At 41.5% G+C, this 19,807-nt stretch overlaps 3 protein-coding genes across 3 annotated transcripts in view; 2 read left to right on the top strand and 1 right to left on the bottom strand.

Annotated features, from left to right (window-relative positions):
• The window catches only part of LOC126562767 (GTP-binding protein Di-Ras2-like), a 177,381-nt gene that overhangs the window by 23,340 nt on the left and 134,234 nt on the right, over positions 1 to 19,807 (top strand). The window lies entirely within an intron of this gene.
• Positions 6,368 to 9,062, top strand: LOC126560745 (growth/differentiation factor 8-like). The gene is made up of 2 exons (XM_050216700.1): positions 6,368 to 6,433; positions 8,688 to 9,062. Exons 1-2 carry the CDS (start codon positions 6,368 to 6,370, stop codon positions 9,060 to 9,062), a joined length of 441 nt encoding a protein of 146 aa, XP_050072657.1.
• On the bottom strand, positions 11,884 to 19,722 carry LOC126561275 (zinc finger FYVE domain-containing protein 26 homolog). The gene is made up of 5 exons (XM_050217250.1): positions 19,663 to 19,722; positions 13,599 to 19,562; positions 13,302 to 13,505; positions 12,434 to 12,555; positions 11,884 to 12,360 (listed from the first exon to the last, which is right to left on the bottom strand). The coding sequence occupies exons 1-5, from the start codon at positions 19,720 to 19,722 to the stop codon at positions 11,910 to 11,912; spliced, it is 6,801 nt and encodes a 2,266-aa protein (XP_050073207.1). The 3' UTR covers positions 11,884 to 11,909.

A 19,807-nucleotide genomic window follows, 5' to 3' on the forward strand; every position in this document is an offset into this window, starting at 1 on the left:
ATTCACTCAAAACTCTAAAACAAAACAAAAAACACTCACATACACACAAATACGACAAGCGAATGAAATATGAAAATAGAATTGTGATGTTGCTTTGCAATCAACCTATACAATATAACAAAAAATATATTGTGGTTTATAGGAAACAGTTTAATAGTTTAAGAATTACGCAGTATGGTCTTTTTTCTGGAGCTATTGAGATTTGGATGAGATGCTCGTACATCCATTCGTACCAAGGCGAGTCATTATTAGAAAACGGTTTGCGCAATCCCAACAATGCGAGTGGGGAAGAGTGTGTAGCACTGAATCGAGTTGGAAAATCTTTGGAAAGGAAACATAAAAACGGAACAGGGAAATAAAACGGCATCATGCATGATCCAGCACCTCATGTGAAAGGAATGAATTTTTCTGTGTTCATCTTGTACCATCTTGTACCGATCATATCGTGCGCGAGCGTCGGACGTTGGGATGTATCTGGGATGTTCTTAGGCTATGTATACCGAGCAAAGAGGAAGCGTTCAGTGTTCGTTTTCCGATACCCCAAACACTAGTTATGATCAATGTTATATGCTCCATTAGACTTGCCAGCATGGAGCCCTCAAGCTTACTAATGTTGCGTCTCGATACGATAAGTTTGTCCATCGTTTCATTAGCACTGCAGGATAGTAAGCTCTTTACAAAACGGAAAGGAATACTAGAAGAGAAAAGTGATTGCCTTTTTTTCAGCGACACAAGCGAAAAGCAGCTAGATTGTTGAAGGAACGGGGGTTTTGCTTTGCATTAGAGAAGACGTACGGACATCGATAATTGATCTTGGACACATATCATATGCTCCACATGTACATCAAATGCGTGATACATTCCTTCCCTTCTACATACTTTGTCAAGCAATAGCGCAGACGGAAGGCTTCGTTTATCGAGCGTATGTGAGAGCTACAACCTTTTTCTTGTTATAGCCTTTTTCATACCATATTAACGCTGATTGTTATACACTTGATTCCTCTTGAGTCTAAAATCTGATGTATGTATATGCTAACGTCTAGGTGACTGTGTGCGCGCGTGCCGTAGTGTAACATAAACATACACACATAAACACATAGGCACAAACGTATGCACATGAACAAATTTAGCGACATATTTACAATTCTTACAAAAAAAAAAAACAACCAATCAAACGACTGACCATGTTTATATGATAATTATAATAATGATACTTTTTATCACCATATTCGTTTACTCGAAATATGGCCGATGAAACAAGAGTTGTGCGAACCCAGAGTGCAAGTGTATTCTTGCGTGTCTCGACCTTGATCAATTTATTGAACTGCTCTAAAACCGAACGGAAGGCGAAGGAAGATCGAGTAGCGATCGGTGCAAAAGAATGTGCTGGCATTTGGAATGTGGAATGATAAACATTTTTCTCGAAATACATATGTGGATACACACCAGCACCCACACACGGACAAGTGGATGAAACGAGAACAAAAGAAGGAAAAGCAAAAAGAAGCAAAAGTCACTTAGAAAGATCCTCTCGAAACAAACAGGAACACAGGAGTTTGCGCAGAGCAAGCGTAATGACTGGTGATTTGTGTGTGCATACAGCATACGTACAATATACACACGTATTTTGTAAAACGAACAATTGTAAACATAAAACTATTGATAAACGAGATTATATTATACACAACACGGATATGATGCAGTTGGAAAAAGGTGAAGAGAAGAAGGGGAAGAAAAAAAAACACAGAAACATGAATCAAGCAAAAAATCTTATGAACTTCACGATTAGAACGTACTACACACACACACACACACACACACACACACACACACACACACACACACACACACACACACTACTCATGTCTCTGTGGCATAAATAAAACATGCTCTAGCGTGTGGGAGATTCCATAAATCACCCTCTGGATAAGTAAGTTAAAGGTAGTATTAACAAACAAACAAAAATAGCAGAATTTAATCAACCGTTTATTGTTCAATTTCTTCGCGAATTGGGTTTTAGTAGTGTGTAGCAGGCGAAGAAGGTTTAAAATTGTTGTGATCCCTTGTTACGCGAGGACACAGAATACATTAATGTAGAATTTTCTAAGGCAGACAAATCAAGATAGTATATGTTTTTTTTTTCTCGTCTTTTTAGATTTGTTCTGGGACAGTTTCTCGTGTACTGAAGTTTAGGCGAAGCGTTTTTCGAAGACTGACGTATACGAAAAAAAAAAATGTTTTTAAATTTTCATTCTTATGATATTCAATCAATTTAAAATCAAAGTGCAATCAATTTAAATAGAGAAATTACACACATACACATAATTTTTTTTCCTTATTGTTACAGACACACGTGGTGAGGTGTAAGTTTTGTATGTAATGGAATAGAAATATGACTGCTAAAAACTGTCCCATTTTTTTGCTTTTCTTTTCGCTATGCGGATCAATTATAATTGTTAAATGATCTGCCGAGCATGTACATCATCAACACAACAACCGTAGTGCTGTATACACCTCATCAATAATTATTAATACGTAAAAAACTAGACTAAAGGGCGGGAAGGCACATAAATTGAAGTAATTGAAGCAAACCATACTCGCATTCTAGTAGATGAATTCGGACTAGTTTTTTTTATGTCATGCGTTCGCTCTGCGAAGCACAAAAAGCATGCATCTTTCTTTTGTTTCGTGTACGATAGGGTGATATTTATTGGCTTTTGAAAGAACCTTCTGTTTTGCACCATTAGCAAAAGAAACAACAAGATATACAACAACACGCGCGTTGTACAGTAGTGTTTGATCATGTTTGCTACCAGTAGAAATAGCGTTTTCTTGATTAGTACTAGCGTTGGAGATGGAAAAGTTAGAAAGCAAAAAAGTTAGTAAGTTATTGCGTACTTGCACGCATCGCTTATCATCAATCAGCACACACCCTGCTGCTGTTGCTATACTAACTGCTACTACTTACTAGGAGCCTGTCTTGATCATGATGAAATGCGATCATATTTTTTATCGATCGATCGATAACGAGGGCCACACAATCATCATCAATACCTTTTTATTAATAAGCTGTAGTACAATCATTCGACATTCATTACAAACTTTTTCGCATTAAGATTCGTAAGCTAAGTGAACCTGGTTGGAAAGAATAGGCTTGAGCCAGTGTAGGACTTTTGCCAAGAGCCGGTGTGATGTGTGAAACTGGAGAAATATGATACATTTTGCCAAAGCGAGGGATTTCAAATTTTTACTTAACACATGTGTGCGTGTGAGCAATGAGATTATTTCAGGTAGACATTTGTTTACGGTACACATATGCTCTATTGATTAGTATTATCAGTTCGATAGCAGCGCTCAACAATGCCCGCACAGCGGTGTTGTTGGTGGCGTTGTGTTTTTTCTCTAAGCAATCAATACACTATCCACAGAACGCACAGAGGATCGGTTGAAGGCGGGAGTTTATTGTCAAGGAGCAGGCAGCAATAACAAACTAAACTAAAACATATTACGAAGCATCGGGGTCAATTCCTATCATTTGTGAGCGGCTTGCAATTTCCATCCTTATGACAGTGTGTTATCCTTATGACCGGATTATTGAAAGAATTGTAGATAATAATGAGCGGTGGGGGAGTCCGCAAGAGTAAAAGCTGAGCAGTAATCTATTTGCGTGAGGAGGTTTTTTAGGTGCAAACAGTACAGTAAAGAAAGCACAGCACAGTTTTGTATCTTAAAGATACATGTAACCATTATAGTTCTATGGTGTAGTAGATGCTTTTGCGCGCTTTTACGGCACTTAATTCTTTCTTTTCTCGTTCTTGTTGTTGGTGTTCTAGTAGTGATCGAGTGCGGTGGCCTAGCCCGTTATGCCGCTTCTTACGCGACGTTAGATTAGATGTAGCAAGTCTGGAAAAGAGGGATGAAAATGTTGATAAAAAAAACAAAGGTAGAAATGTAGGCGCTCTCTCTCTCTCTCTCTCTATCTCTCTCGCCCTCTCTCGATCTATTGCTCTTATCAATTACAACAATGGGTGTAGGTAGTATGCCTGGTGTGTCATGCTGTACGCAATGCACGCATGCTTTATTTGCGTTGCATGTAATATTTTTCCCTATTTGGACACTCTTATGATGGATTGAGTAGCTAAGAGGATAAGCACGTTATAACTCGAAACAATTTCGGGAAAAAAACGGATAACCTTAATAAAGTAAGGGGATCCTTCATATGCGATACATCTTATTATATTCCGTAACAAGCAGATGTGTCAGTTATCACGTCGATCATGCGTTACGTTAAATGTTTCATACACTTAGTTTCCTTCAGCCTTTCTCAACCTCAATGAAAAGGAAAAAAACAACATATTCATATTCGGATGCTCATTATATACACTTGGAACAAATATATTCATTAAATATATTTATAGCATTTATAAATGCATGATGGTAGTAATTATGAACTATAATCTAAGTAGCTGCCAAGAGGAAAACGAGGAGAAATAAGTAAGCAAGAGGAAGCGTAATTAGGGAAGAATTAGGGCGAAATACGTAGCAAAGTTGTAGTAGAACTTCAGACGAACCGACAAAACAAGATGTTTAATTTTTCGTGATGATAACTTTTCATCTGTGAGTTGTGTGTGTGTGTGCGTGAGTGAGTGTGTGTGTGTGTCAATCAGGTGCAAGAATGAGACATTAGAACAAAAGAATTTAATAAATCCACAAAATAGTGAACAAGCTACAGAAGCTTCTCGGGTGGAGTCGTCCTTTTGCCACGCGGCCAACGAACAGGGGATGCACGCACACACATAAACACACGTGTCTGAATAATGGCAGAATTGATGCAATCGAAACAAGTGCAATAGTGTAAGGCTCTTTCTTCCTTCTCGAAGTAGATAATATCATCATTTTCCAAATCTTTCTTCCATTGTTGTGTTGCGCGGGTGTGTTGCAGTGACAAACTTTACTAATAAAAAAAAACAACTAAAAATGTATTGCACTCTAGCAAATCTGTGTTTGTTTGTACTTTTAATTCGAAACATGACTTCCCATCATCAGCACGCCAGTAGCTTCTACTTCTATGGTTTGCCAAATGCTCAAGAAATATTGAAATGTTTCAAAACTCATCATATTTTTACGGAGGATTAACCACGATTAATCCGCGGTAAATTTTACAGAAAATGTTTCGGCCCAGAGGATACTTCTGGGATGTCGGAAGGGTCGTCTATGATCATTTCATATCACACTGAAATAAACGCGTTCGATTAGATATTCTACTTCCTTACGAGATCCGTCTCTAAATGTATAAAAATCGATGTATATTGTATATCAATAGCAATCCCCAAGCAAAAAACAAAAATACTTTGTGTACAACAACTCTGCAAGAACGATTTACGACTTTACGATGCTGGGCTTAGAAAAAATAGAAGTGACAAGAAAACGATGCTGTGGAACTAGCTAAAGGCGAAGTAATGGCAACTGAAGCAAAAATCAGTCAGTTGGCAACGATCTGCTTTAGTCTGAAAAGTAGCAACCATAGTCTTGTGCAGGATGCAGAGGATGCAGCGTCATCATGGAAGAAATTGGCTACAGCGTTCCAGATAGTGGTTTGATCAGGAAGATTGGCTTTGAAATTGACAATGATGCCAAGAGGGATACATTAACAACAACTGCTATCTACCATCCACAAGCTCTCTTCGATTGGATTCAACAGTCTGCGGAATGCCTCGGATTCATCCGTCGAACATCGAAGATATCGTTTGACGTTTTGGATTTTGGAAAGATGCAAATTCAGTATAAAGTTCAGTGTAAGTACAGCAGGGCGAAATCAGGCCGAAAACGATAACACCGAACGCTGTCGAACGAGATCGTTTTGGAATTGAAGGGTAATTGACCGCGGCGATAGCGGATAAAAAGAAGGCGATGATTTAGTGACCTTCTTTTCATCACGCAGCGGATATTCTTCTCCTAGGCTTAACGACCTCTAAGGTCATGCCGGCCATCGAAATGTCTTACTAGACTGCCGATACTACGTAGTTGGTTAGTCAGTCCTCACTACGGGGTTCGTATGGAATTTGAACTCCGGGCCTGCCATTTGAAGACCGGCGCCGCTGTCGCCTACACCCCCACACAGCGGATAACGGCAGGAAATCTTGAATACAGATTAGAAGCGGTACCATTCCTTCTGTATTGTCCAAAACTGTGATATCCGAAACGCGAACCAGGAAAGGCTCTGTTGCTGGACACAACACTCAGCCTTATGTCGGATAAGACTATGTTACCATAGATGTAAGCTAAAATGTAGGAGGATTTTTTTGTGGTTCAATGCACCCGTCTCTATGTTGCGTTGGTAGTAATGCTGTAAGTCAAAAGGTATATTATGAAATATCTGAATGGTACGTCGAGCAAGAAACTGCGGTATAAGAAGGATGAATCCGAAGCATTAGTAGGATATGCCGATGCTGATTGGGGAAGTTTTTTGCATAGAAGAAGCCCTTATATAAGACAACATACTTTAAATTAAACAAACACGTGCGTAACAACGCACGTACTTAGTGTTTACTGAATTGGACAATAACCCGATACTTGATACTCACACCTCAGATTTAACATTCTTTTTGTCAGATTAAAGAATGAGATTTGTCGTATCTGACCTCTATGATTACATTGTACTTCCGTTTTCCAAGTATTCTGATGTATGCTAACCAATAAATGTAAGCAGAATATCTCATATTCACTCGTAGGAGAACTATCGAACGAACGATTGGTAGTGTGTTGCTTAAGACTGCTGGATGGAAGGAGTTTGTGGAGCTAATAGTTGGCTCCGTAGACATCACTGCGTCTCCAAACTAGTTTTGTTTACATTTTTACATAACGGAATGAACGTCGCAACTTTTGCTCATTCAGCACATGTCAAGTTTCAGTTGAGTGTATGCCGCAGTTTCAATTATGCCGATGTCATCTGCAAAGCCAAAGAATTGGAGAGATCTGACATAAATCGTCCTCGGATGTTGAAACTTCACATGGAGCATCTACCGAAGAGTTAAGCTAGAAGTAGCAGAAAGATTATCTTGTAACAATTGGAGCTTGAAAACTTCCAAGGAATTTCTGGAGCAAGGGTTACAACTTTACGGAAGTATATTTGCGACAAACACCCACTTTGTACGCGTACAGTAGTTTCTTCTGGTCAGCCTATACCTGATAGCGACAAGCCACTCTGGTTCCATGCACAAAAACATATCCAACTATTCACCGCTATTGACTAATTTGTTGCATTCAGTCATAAGCACTTTGGTTGTTGCAGTGTTGCTAACCGCTGCATTCTACTCCTGGTGCCATCTCATATATCTGCTCCGTTCAGGTGTTTGTCGAAGAAGCATACCACTTGTTGATAGATATTACGTCTTATACGGTTAATTTATGACTCAACTTTGCTGCTATTAGTTGGTTCCACCCATACACCAGTAATCGTTGAGGAACTTCAGCTCGATCGTAGTGTCCTTTGATGGGTGCTGTATATGATCTTGTGACTTATTGTATTGACACAGTGCCATGTAGCCACCGTGGCTTGGCTAAAAACCGTATTTTATTTCTATTTTCCAAATTAACTCATGTTTTTCGGTCATACACGTTCTACAATGTTGTTAATCATCATTTGTTCTGAAGTCCCTAAGACCAGATCAATAACTTGTTGGGACCAGATCAATAACCCTTTAAGAACATCTTTTTAAGGAGCAATTGAAACAAAAAACTCTTTGTATAATGTAATCCAAACACTTCTACTTCGTAAATATTAATTTATAATTGCACAAACAAATGCACCCTTTTTTTAATTTCGCATCGCAGCATTTCAGGCATAGTCCGGTAACGTCCAGATGTCACTCATCTTGCGCACTCAATTAACATCAATTGCTCACCAGTGTCAATTAAATTGGCGCCACTTGGAAGGATCGGTACAAACACAACAGCCTTTTTGGAAGACTGTTGTGACCAATACTGTTTTACGCTTCCCTTTTCCCTACACATCAGCATTCCATAAAACAAGCGAGCCGTATAAATGAACGTGTTTCTAGAGCATTTGAGAGTCATTTGTGTGCTGTGCGGTGAACAGTAAAGTGGGTCTTCAGAACGTTCTTTGTTTCTGAATTCTGAGTTCGAGAAGAGTTTATTGTGTTCGTGTGAAAGCAAGTTGCGCAGGTGAAGCAGTTTATAATGTCAGCCCGACACGTGGATAAAAAGGATGGATTTCAATGCATCGAACGTTTGAGAGTAGAATAAGAAAGGAGTTTAGTTTGGTAATAGAACTGGTACTTAGCCTAGTGGCACTTAATTAGAAAACGGTAGCATAATAATGTGATGCAGGTATTACAGTTTTTTATTAGTAAAATTATCATCGATGGTGAGTAAGGTAGCAAAAAGAGTGTTAGAAGATTTAAAGTCATGGAATCGAATACAAAGCTACATGTTTTTTTTATGATTTACTACTATATTGGAGTGTTTAATGTATTCCTTACAGCTCATACATTTCAGGTATCGCCACAACCTACCAAACTGCCAAGACCAACAATCAATTCAACATCGAAACATTCCGTTTGCCATATGCTGTTTTCTATCTTTCAGACTTTCCTTGCTTAATTGTCAACAGTTGTAATGATTGTCCCAATTTAATTTTACTCCACTTTGCTTTGCAACCCACCCAGATACCTTACATCGAGATAGTGTTCCGGGATGCACCGAAAAAGCGCATCAAGCGCAACCTCTCGCTAAATTGTGACGAAAATGCGAACGAAACTCGTTGCTGCCGGTACCCGCTAATGGTGGACTTTGAAAAGTTTGGCTGGGATTGGATTATCGCACCGAAGCGCTACGAGGCGTCGTACTGTGCCGGTGAGTGCATGATCAGCTTCCTGCCCAAGTACGAGCACACGCACGTGATGCAGCTCAGCACCTCGGCCATTCCGTGCTGCTCGCCGAAGAAGATGAGCTCGATCAAGCTGCTGTACTTCGACATGAGCTACAACGTGATCTACAGCACCATCCCGAACATGGTGGTGGAGAAGTGCAGCTGCTCTTGAGTGCAGTGCGGTAGGTTAGACAGGACATCCCCGACACTGGTAAGCAACGTAAGAAGTACACATTTTTTTTGTTGCGGCTAGCGAAAGGGAAACTCGGGTTAAAGGTAAAAGCGACAACACCACAAGAACGAACGGGAAACAGATTGGCACCGAAACAGTCATTAGGAAAAGGTGGAACATTTTACAAAATTTCACTTAAACATGGAACGATAGCTGGGGTAAGAGCAAGGACGGTAAAGCACATTTTTGGTGGTGAGCGCGTGTGTTTGTGTTTTGTTTTCGTTCTTTAAAAATCTACTTCTACAACGAGTCTGATGGGCGGTAACATTTTGGAGCTTAACTAAAAATTAGTCTAGATCGCTTAGCCAGTAGTAGGTAACGAATTTTACAATGCAACGCAATATACATAACACTACACTTTAGGCATCGTTAGACAACGAAAAATCAAAATTCTTAAAACTTTATCGCACAAGATTCGCTCGCTGAAGTAGATTGGCAGCAGCGAGAGGCGACTACTTGGGCCAGAGACTCAAAGGAAACTGTAAAAGACATTTTAGTTAGCGTAGCGAGGGAAGGAGAGAGGGAGGGTGGTAGGTGGCGACGGGTGGCATGGGGGGGAGGGAGCACATCGCATTTATTTGTTTGGCTACCGTTCGAGACGTCCGCTAAAGTATACGACAAACCCTCGACAGTAAGTTGATATACGTAGGAACAACAATACAAAAAAAAAATTTACAAAAATTTGATACAACATGTGATAACTAGTAAGTGGCGCAAATCAATACGCTGTTTGTCGTTTGGGAATTGGGTAGTAATGCGAATAGAATGATGTTTCCAATTCGATGGGTTAAAAAATAAAAATAAAAAAGAGAAAGCAGAAAATGCATTTTCTTTCGCGTTTTTGGTCGAACCGGATTATATAGATTATTGCTTCCATTCCGTCACGAATAATAGCAACTATACAACTTAATAAATAGTCCCATTAATGGTGTACGCGTATTGCAATGTTTGATTTTGTTTGTGTGTTTAAATTTGATTGTTTTTAACACTTTTTATACATTTTATTTCTCTTCGTACTTTGTAACATGGAAAAGAATTTCATAACAGCTGATATATTCAATAACATTCGTCCAAAAATATCTGACACTCATGGTCAATCTATCTGTTCATCGTGATAAAATCGATCATTTTTATATTAATAAAATTATTGCAGTTTTACATTCGTTTTGATAATATTCCGATAAGTCGAGTATTTTTTGTTTTAATGCTCTACACATCCCGAAAATAGTGTAAAAGGTTAGTTAATTCCAAGGATCAATAAATGTATTTAATCAACAAATTCGAACTCTCACAATGATTACCATACGATTTACATCAGAATGTTATACAAAATAAGCAATAAACTACCTCAAAGTAAAAGCAGAACACTTAAAAATTTAATCGAACGTGGTTGTCTATCGTGAAGGAAAACTTGATCACCAAATCGATCGTCACTTTCTTTCAAGAACTATTTTTGTCTACTGAGCGCAATATCACCACCATGTTTTGCTGACAATATCTTCAAAATTTATGGACCGATTATGCTTTTTTTCAGGTTAGAACGTTAGTTCAATCTATTTTGAATCATTGTGCGGACATTTTTGGCGAACTGTTTACATTCAAACCGATAAATTTACTTGCTGACATTTAAGAGCTTCCACTTGCCGTTGATTTGAAGGACCCTGAAGTTAAAGAATGCCATCTAAATGCTAGATATAAACACAACCAATCACAATGCGTTTTACGTCACTTCATTGTACTTTTACACGATAATATTGCCACGATTCATAAGCCCGAGCTGAGTAAAATCGTTTTTCCTTACAAAAACTTCAAGGACATGAATGGTCAACAGATTTTGCTGATCTACAACTCGCAGGAAATCTTTATTCTATTATTTCTTTTTTGTCACTTTTAGGAAAACAGCAAACAATCAATCTTCATGAGGTTGTATACCCTATTTCAAACAATCGTAACATTCACACAAAATGTTTTGAAAATGCAGCTGGATTTGATTTTTTGTTGTATTTTATGCATCTGTGGATCATAATTTTTTCATGAATTTATCGGCTTAAACGTAAAAAGTTCGCAAAAAATTAAAAATAGATTGAACTAACGTTAAATGAGAATCCGTTCAATATTGCTCTTCTGGTGCTCTGATGCTCTTCTTATTTCGCTCATTGTGTATATTGAAACATAACAATTACTTGTAGATCTTCGCAAGAAGCGAACATGGTCTGAAAGGTTAGTATAGCGTCGGTCCCTAAGAACTGATAGAGCTTTTAAAAATTAGTAACGGTAAAAAATTTCTATCGTAAATTAGAGAAAATAAACCCAAATCAAGAAGCGATTTGACAATACGGCATTGGACCGTCATAATCAATTGTAAATAAAATCAAGAAGCGATTTCAACGGTACATGGTAGCGAGGAGTCTCGAGCTGGTAAGGGGCACCCAAACGCGTAAAGAACTTTTCCCCCTGGTCAGCAGGTTCATTGTGATAGTGGCACCAACTTTCCCACTCCGCCCAACTTCGCCCACTGTGGAGATCTAAATCCTCCAAAAACCGAATTCAGTACGTTCGTTAAGTAAGAAAAAGGTTTTTGGTTAGTTTTTTATGTAGCATATCACAATTGAAAGTAAACCTCGTCGACAATTTTTTAGCTGTCCTCTCTCGATTGTGAGAAACTGCAAATCTTTTATCAATCCTTTCTCATGTTTTTATAGGTCTAGGTTAATGAGCGAGTTAGCCTTTCGTTGCTATTAAACATCTAACATTTTATATATCACTTGTTCAATGTTAACTGGTGACTTATGAACCAGTCTCCTGATGGGTAAGACGTGCCTCACACAAACGCTTCACATGCATCTGACCGAGTAGTTCAGCTTGGCGTAATATTTTCCGAATATCACCCGTCCGCTGATGACGGTTTGCTAGCAAGTACGCTGCCTTCAACTGTCCGGACACAATGTAACAATGAATACGTACCGCTACAGAACTTGCCCGGTTTATCAAGGTTTCCAGTGCGACTTTCGTGTGGACACCGGTTCCATGTCGATTAATGGCCACATCCACGGAAACTCGCACAATTTCATCGCAGATGGCTGATACCGCTGGTTGATCGGTTGCTCCCGTGCTGCTCTCGTTGCTGACGATCACGTCCAGCAGTTTGCCGACGTCTTCAATTTTTCCATGGTTGATAAAATACTTTGCCGTCAGCGCATACACGCGCTGCATATCGAGATTGTAGTCTTGGATGATTCTGTGGGTAAACGGGCAAATATTGATCATTTTAGGGAACAATATTATTTCATTATCACTTGTTGCTGGTATACCTGTATGAAAGACCGAAGGCCTCCTCCACATTTTGTCCACAAACTAATGTCAGTATTGCGAGCTGCAGCCGTTCGTGGCTCGAGCCAAACAGGGTTGGCAGGTGGGACGTATCTCTAAAAATCTGTGAGCAAATTTAAATGGACCGGAAAATTAAAAAGGGAAACGGTGAAGTATGTACGATGAAACATTTTAGTATGGGACGACATTTGTGTGAACTAAAGTTGGATGCTTGGGGAAAATCAAGGAAATAATGATTACAGATCTTTAACTTGAATTATTGAATTAAAATATGCAAGATTCACTTTTGAAAACTAACCTGGAAAAAAAAATGTTTCAGCGGGATAACGATTAAAATGTTTTACGAATTAAAATTCACTGGAAATGGTGCTAAAAGGATAAGGCGGTCATACTAAATACTGGAAGTTGTAAAATATAGGCTAAAAAGTTCATATAAACAAGATTTCTGAACAAGAAACTTGGTGTTTGATTTATTTTGTCAATTTCGAATTTTTCTCTTTACTGAAAGATAAGTTATATTGATAAATGTATGCGTAATCATCACATCTTTCACAAAGTTTCTAATTTTGGTCTGACAATAGGGCAATAATTTTCCTGCATAATATTTTGTCGTAAGTATTTCATCAATTGAAATATTAAACATTATACAAAATTAATCATTTGTGCATCAGCGTTAATTTTTGTGTCCGGCACTGTATTTGGATGCGATTTGAATTTTTCAATTGTACCCAATATACCCTGCGCTAACGCGAATATAAACAACGCAAAATCAAAGGCCAGTCTGTCCAAAATCAAAACGTTGTTCAGAACCCCAATGTTGTCCTATTTCGGTCCAAGGACCGAACCTACCTTTGGTAACAATGCGATCGTATGGCGTCCTTTCGCTTCACAAGTGGCCAGAAATTTGGTGACTTCGAGTTGTAGCAGAATGGTGTTGATGTGATTGTTCAACTCTTTCGGATCCAGTTTCATCAGCAGCGAATGGTGTGTTTCAATGGCTCGACCAATGCTGTTAAGGCGTACTTCTTGCCAGTTGCATAGCTCTAGTTCGTTCTGTAAGTGAAAAATCCAATGTTCGCAGTTAAGTATCGCTCATTGGAGAGATTCTTAAAACATAAATGACATGAAAGTGGAAATACTACATACCTGCAAATGGGAAACACTAGTTTTGAGATGATGCTCTGATGCATGTAGTTCGGTAAACGTCCTACAACCCATCGTGTAGAACCGCACACAGGTCATGCTTGCTCGTATCGGATCCTTCAGTAATAGCTGCAAGTTGTACAGGCTGTTCAGCATATCGTTTGTCTCGAGATACCGGCAAACGTATCGAATGTGCTCACGCCACTCGAGCAGCGTGTCATCGATGTCGGACAAACGCTGTACAACCGTTTCCAGCTCGCCACGCTGCAGATAGGGCAACAGAACCGTTTGCAAGAACACATCCGGCTCTACGCGTTGTGCAAGTATGTACCGTAGGGCGGCCACTTCCGTTTGTTGATAGCGCATCAGAAACTGGACTACACTTTGATGCGAACCGTATGCCAACAGATAGTGCATGGATTCCTCAAACAGTCGACTACACATGATGGACACATTATCGTTCCGCGCCATCCGTTCCGCATTCGGGCCAGGTATATCGCCCTCAAACTCACCTTGGCAGATGTTGCGCAGGTTAGCAAGTGTACTGAGAATGTTGAGTGCCGGCTCGTGCGATGCTGCAACAGTGCCAGCCGTAACCTGTCGTGCCGCATTTACTCTAGCGATCACACGCTCGGACGGTGCGCCCAGCCGGGCTGTGCACGATAAAGCGTACAATATTTCGTTCAAAAGCGCAGGACATCTGGTGGGGCGTTTGACGACTGGGGCTTTAAACGCGTTATTGCTGACCAACGCTGGCATCTCGATCATACGCAGCACCGCTTCACATTCGGCCTCGGACGCAACACGCGGCAGAGAGTGTGAGAATTTTTCTCGTGCTGTTTCATAGCATCCGGCACGCAGACATGCCATTCCCCAGGCTGCCATTACACCGTTCAACGAAAACCCACACTTGAGCGACAGTTCCAATGCGAGCGTCCACTTTTCTGCCTTAACGAGTGCATCCCGCAGTTTACGCAAGCTGCCATGGTTGGTCATTGACGGTGTGTGCAGCAGCAGCGATTCACAGTTGTCGTGCACGATCGAAAGAATAATTTCCGCATGTTCCTTCATCTTCTCCACCTCGGCACCACCACCGCGCACTTTTACGCCAAGCGTTAAGTTCAGCAACATACGAGCTACAAGAGCGTAATCGATCTCGGGATTCGGAATCCCGGGATGCAGCGGACGCAACAGAGCTTCCAGTTTGGCACAGTGATAAAGTAGAAAGCTGGCCATCTCTTCATTCGGTGTGTGCAAGTTACAGATGGCCAGACACTGGCTCGTGGACGGAGCATACTCGTAGCTGTACTCATCGCGGATAACGTTATCGTACCGCTCGTTGCCCGTTAGCTGCCACTCGAACTGACTGCTAGAATCGGAGCTCCGCGAGTGTGTCCCACTCGTTACCGGTGTTCCCTGTTCTATCTGCTGCAAGTCTTTCGATTGTGTTCCCATCAAATTACGCCAACAATCGTCACAAACTCGTACGGCAACATCCTCGTAAAAGCTTTGTAGGCGCATCTTTTTTTTGGAACAGGAATGGCACACAACTCGACCACACCGGCGGCAGTGGTGTCGACGGTTAAGCATCGAAAACGTTCTACGACAGCACATACAATGCAGAGCTTCCTCGTCCTTCACCCAACGATCGCGGGAAGGTATTTCTTTCGGCATTACAAACGGTTGACCGACTTCGCTGAGAGAATCGTAACTCGATACACGACTCACCGGTCCCAGCACTTGTACCGAATCGTCATTCAATGCGTCCCCGGATGGTGTAATGTCCGGGAACACTTTGTACTCCAGTGCTTTGCCGGCATACACGCGCAACAGACAGTCCACACATTCGTGACTGATGAAAAGTCCATCGTGAACGGGATAGCGACGTAATAACGGTGGTGCCGGTTGCTGACCCGTACCACTCTGCACAGCGTCCCGCAGATCTCGAATGTACTCCCTGTGCTCGTAACAGTGTGTACAGACATCGGTCACTAGCAGGTCTCTGATCGATCGTATCACCGTGGACAGTAGCTCGAGGCGCGAGTTCATCAGACACTGTTCAATGATTAGTAACGGTCGGCTGGCCAGATTCCACAGTCCATGGTACTCCTCGCGTGACAAATGTTCGAAAATTTTCAAAGACAGCTGATACTTTTGATACAGCGGTTTCGTCTTGGTGTAACGCTGCAAGTAGTCCAGCATGTAACGTACCACCGGAACGCTTCTAATGTTGAGTATTATCGTTTCGTACAGTTTCACTACGGATACGATCGGCATTGTTTCAATGATTCGAAATAGCCAAGCAATGGGTACGTCGTCGCCGTGCTGAGGATCCGTTGGAACGATCGATAGGGTGGCGGATGCTGTTGACAACTTGTGGACGGCGTACATGAACATCTCTAGTTCCTTCTCCGCATCAATCGGGTGCAGCTTAATCCATTCCGCACACACCCGATACTCGCCCTGATCAATCAGTTGATACAGGATGGTACTTTTATTTGCTGCAGAAAATGACTGCGCTCGCTGCCAACCATCTCCAGTGCGGGATTCGCCATCGGTTGGAAGTTGAAGAATTTTGCAGATCTGTAGGTACGTCCTAAGTTCGTTTGCCTTTTGCTGCAATTGATGGCGTGTTGCTGGCAAAATTCCAACCTGTTTCTCGTCAACATTTTTCGGCATGGTTGTCAGGAGATGCTCGGATGCGCTTATCCACTCGTTTGCTTCCGGGAATTTATCAACATTTGCGAGTAAAGCGATGGCCTTCTGTTCCATCGAAGGTTCTTCTATTAGCATAATGGATTCTACTTTGGCGTAGTATTTTCCTTCCTTTTTCTCTAGCATACAGCACGGTCGGATGCATTCCAACGGGAAGAGCTCTATTTGGGGAACCATTGAATTGAAAGGCCGAACATGGGAGCTACATCCGATTGGTAAATCTTTCAACTGGCTAGTAGTAGCGCGGACCAGTTTACTGTAGTTATAGATTGGAGATTTTAAACTGCCGATTTGAGAGGAATGACCCGCTGTCTGGAAACTGTCCATTTCAAACGTACATAACTGGCGCAAGAGTTCACTTTTGCTTGCGATAAATTCCCATAAGCCGTCCACATTCCGCAAAACAGGTTCGATAGGTTCGTCTTTCGGTCCAAGAATTTTTTTCCCTAACGTTTGCACAAGATTGACACCCAACATACCACACATGGCATCCATGGCGCTAAATGATACACGCTTTTCAAACAAGCGTTCCAACATGAGCTTTTGTACGTCCGTTTGAATAAGGTTTCTTACTTTGGTCAGATCTCCATGGCAAGTGCAACCGGCTTCGTCGTTGGATTTCAATTGCAACGATAGCAGTAACTTTGTCAAATGTTCCAAATATTGTTTCACCTTCGCAAACGATGCTGCCCCACCACCCTTGACCGTAGCACAGATTCGTTCCAGATCCTCTACAAACTCCAGCTCATCGCAACGCTCTACTGTATCGTAGAAGCTTGCCCGCCTTTTCCAAACTACTCCGTTTTCCATCGTGTCCAGTGGACACACCTCCCGTGACAGCAGCTCTGCTATGGTAAGATTAAAGTCGGTGATACTTCCTCGCGTCCGCACCGTCTTGTGCGATATCTGAAGCGTGTCGATGATTGTACCGAAAAAGGAAACGTAATTCCCGACCAACGGTTGTAATGTTTCCCCACCATGACCGGCCACGCTGGTGGACATTACACTCGAGACTAGATTCGTTGTGTGATGTGAATTTTTTAACACGAAATTGTAAATAGCGAGATTTAGCTCATAATTAAACGGCAAGTTAAAGATGATATCGACGATTTGACTAAGCTGTAGATTTTTTCCGGTGAGAATACCAAGGAAAGGGTACCGCGATACGTATCGATCCATCGGTGCAAGCACATCGTCATCTGTGCAGGCCGTTTGTGACTTTAGATATGTTTCCAGCGTACTCAACACTTTGGATATTTTAAAGCCCTTTGCTGTTTTGAGCCGAATATCGTCCAGCAAAACATCGCTATTACTGTCGCTCGATTGGGTTTCACCGAACCCCAAGGTCGCTTCTTGCTTCCGTTCGCTTTTCTTTATCAGCGTGGTTAAATCATTCTTGAGATTCTGTATTTGTCCAATTCGTTCCACGAGCTTGCCGACGGGCCGATCCTGCAGATTATGCGTATCGATGATTTGTTTCGCAAAGCTTATCTTGCTATTCGTAAGACACATCACCGCTAGCGTTTCGGGCGTTGCAAACAGTTTAGTGAAATTTTTCTTGCTTCCAAAAACGCTCCGTGTACTGCCACCGGTAAGATTTTCCATGCCCGCACCATTACGATCGTCGGTTTTCGTATCGACCGATAGTGATCCTTGCCGCTGTAGATCTTTATTGCTTCCTCCCGAATTGCTCGATGCGGTGGCCATTAGCGGATGTCGGGCTTGCCGTCGGGAGGATTTATGCTTTGGTAGCGTACCATAATAACCGTACCGATGCCGTTGGCTATTGCCAATAATGTCCATTGCCGCGATAGATTCAACGCTGCGGAACAGTTTGGCGCTACCGGACGAAGCCGATTCGCCGTAATTTTCGACCATATGCGTCAACGTTGTCGGCACGGGTGACATATCGATGAGATGCATTTGACGAACGCATACCGGGTCAAGTGAGGTGCTTTCCGATCCCGTATGCTCATCAAACAGTGATAAGCGCCAGCATACATCAGTGACAAGATCGAAGAGCGTTTGGAAGCGTTGCTTCAGCTTGTCGCTTGCCTCGTGGTACGAAGCTGAATGCTTCCTCGCTATCATGATAGATTTCATGCTGGACGTTAGCGTGGCTAGCAGGGTTACGCTGCACAAAAAATTCTTCCGTTCTGGCACGTTTGGTTCGGTGTAAAGTAATTCTCCACGCACAAACAGCATCGTAAAGAGCGATTCTGTTGTTTGCATGAACGTTTCCATGTCCATCTCTTTACAAAGGCATTTTAGTTGTGTGTCGAGATTGTTTGTAGCGATAAGAGCGCTTTCCGGCGAACCGTTGGATGCTTCTATTGCTTTGCACAGCATGAATATTGCGTGTATTTGAAACAACGCCATTAGTTCCGAGTTTCTCAGTTCAGACGCTTCATTACTCATGGCCATTATCTGCTCGTTTAACACTCGATTCGTTCTTATCACGGTGACCAACTTCGCAAAATCAGTCTCATTTAAATCCACTTTGGCACGCAGCATCATACCCAGCACTGTTGCATGTTGGGGAAAATCTTTCGGCGGTAGTAGAGCTTCGTCGAATTGAAGAGTTTTTTGTATCATGTTGCAACGCTGTAGTTCCAGCAGATAAGCTGTAAGATACGATTTATCTAGGCTAGACAAACAGGCCAGCTCGTCTGCAGTGGATGAAAAGGTACCAGTTCCGCTGCTACTTGCCAACCAAGCCTGTTCAACAAAGCGTATGTAATTGGCTTGATGCACATAATGTGAAAATGCACCATTTTTAAGCATTTCGATGAAGAAGTGTTGCTTTCTATCGAACGCGTCCCATGTCTGTTGCTGGTGTAGAGGTGCCACCAACTCTGGAAGCAGGTGAACGATGAATTTAACACTTTTCCTTGAAAATATCGCTAGCATCACCAACTCGAGATCCAATGTTTTCTTCTCCAACGCTTTGAAAATGCACATTTTTAAGCGATTGGTTGCTCTAGCTGGCATCAAACTATTCGCTAGAACGTTATAGCACTTGTCGGGATCAATATGCTCCTGTTGCTCGAACACTTCCAGCACAGCTGCTGTTGCAACTTCGTGAATAACGGAGTTTTTAGTCGCGATTTTCGACATGGCCAACAGTTTCAGAAGCTGACAGGTTGGGTATGGGTTTTGGATCATATTTTTGCGGAAAAATCGCCGACATTGCTCGGATAGTTCGGTTCCATCTTCATGGTCATCCAGTGTTTTGTAGTACGCAATAATTTCCTAATAGAGAGGTGGCAAACAAAGTAAAATTCATTTTCATACGTTGAGAGGAAGCTTAAATTACAACAGAAAAGGGAATTGGACGGGTCGTTTCACATACTTTGGCTATTGAATCTTTTTTATCAACAAACAGTTCCCAGTACTCGTTAAAGTTTTCCATCTTCGCGGTCTACTGTTCACATAGTAATTCCAACGCACAACTTCACTATTATTGCATTCACACGTTTGATACCCGAGCTAGTTTA

Source organism: Anopheles maculipalpis, chromosome 3RL (genome assembly GCF_943734695.1).
Source record: "Anopheles maculipalpis chromosome 3RL, idAnoMacuDA_375_x, whole genome shotgun sequence".
In the NCBI taxonomy this organism is placed as follows: domain Eukaryota; kingdom Metazoa; phylum Arthropoda; class Insecta; order Diptera; family Culicidae; genus Anopheles; species Anopheles maculipalpis.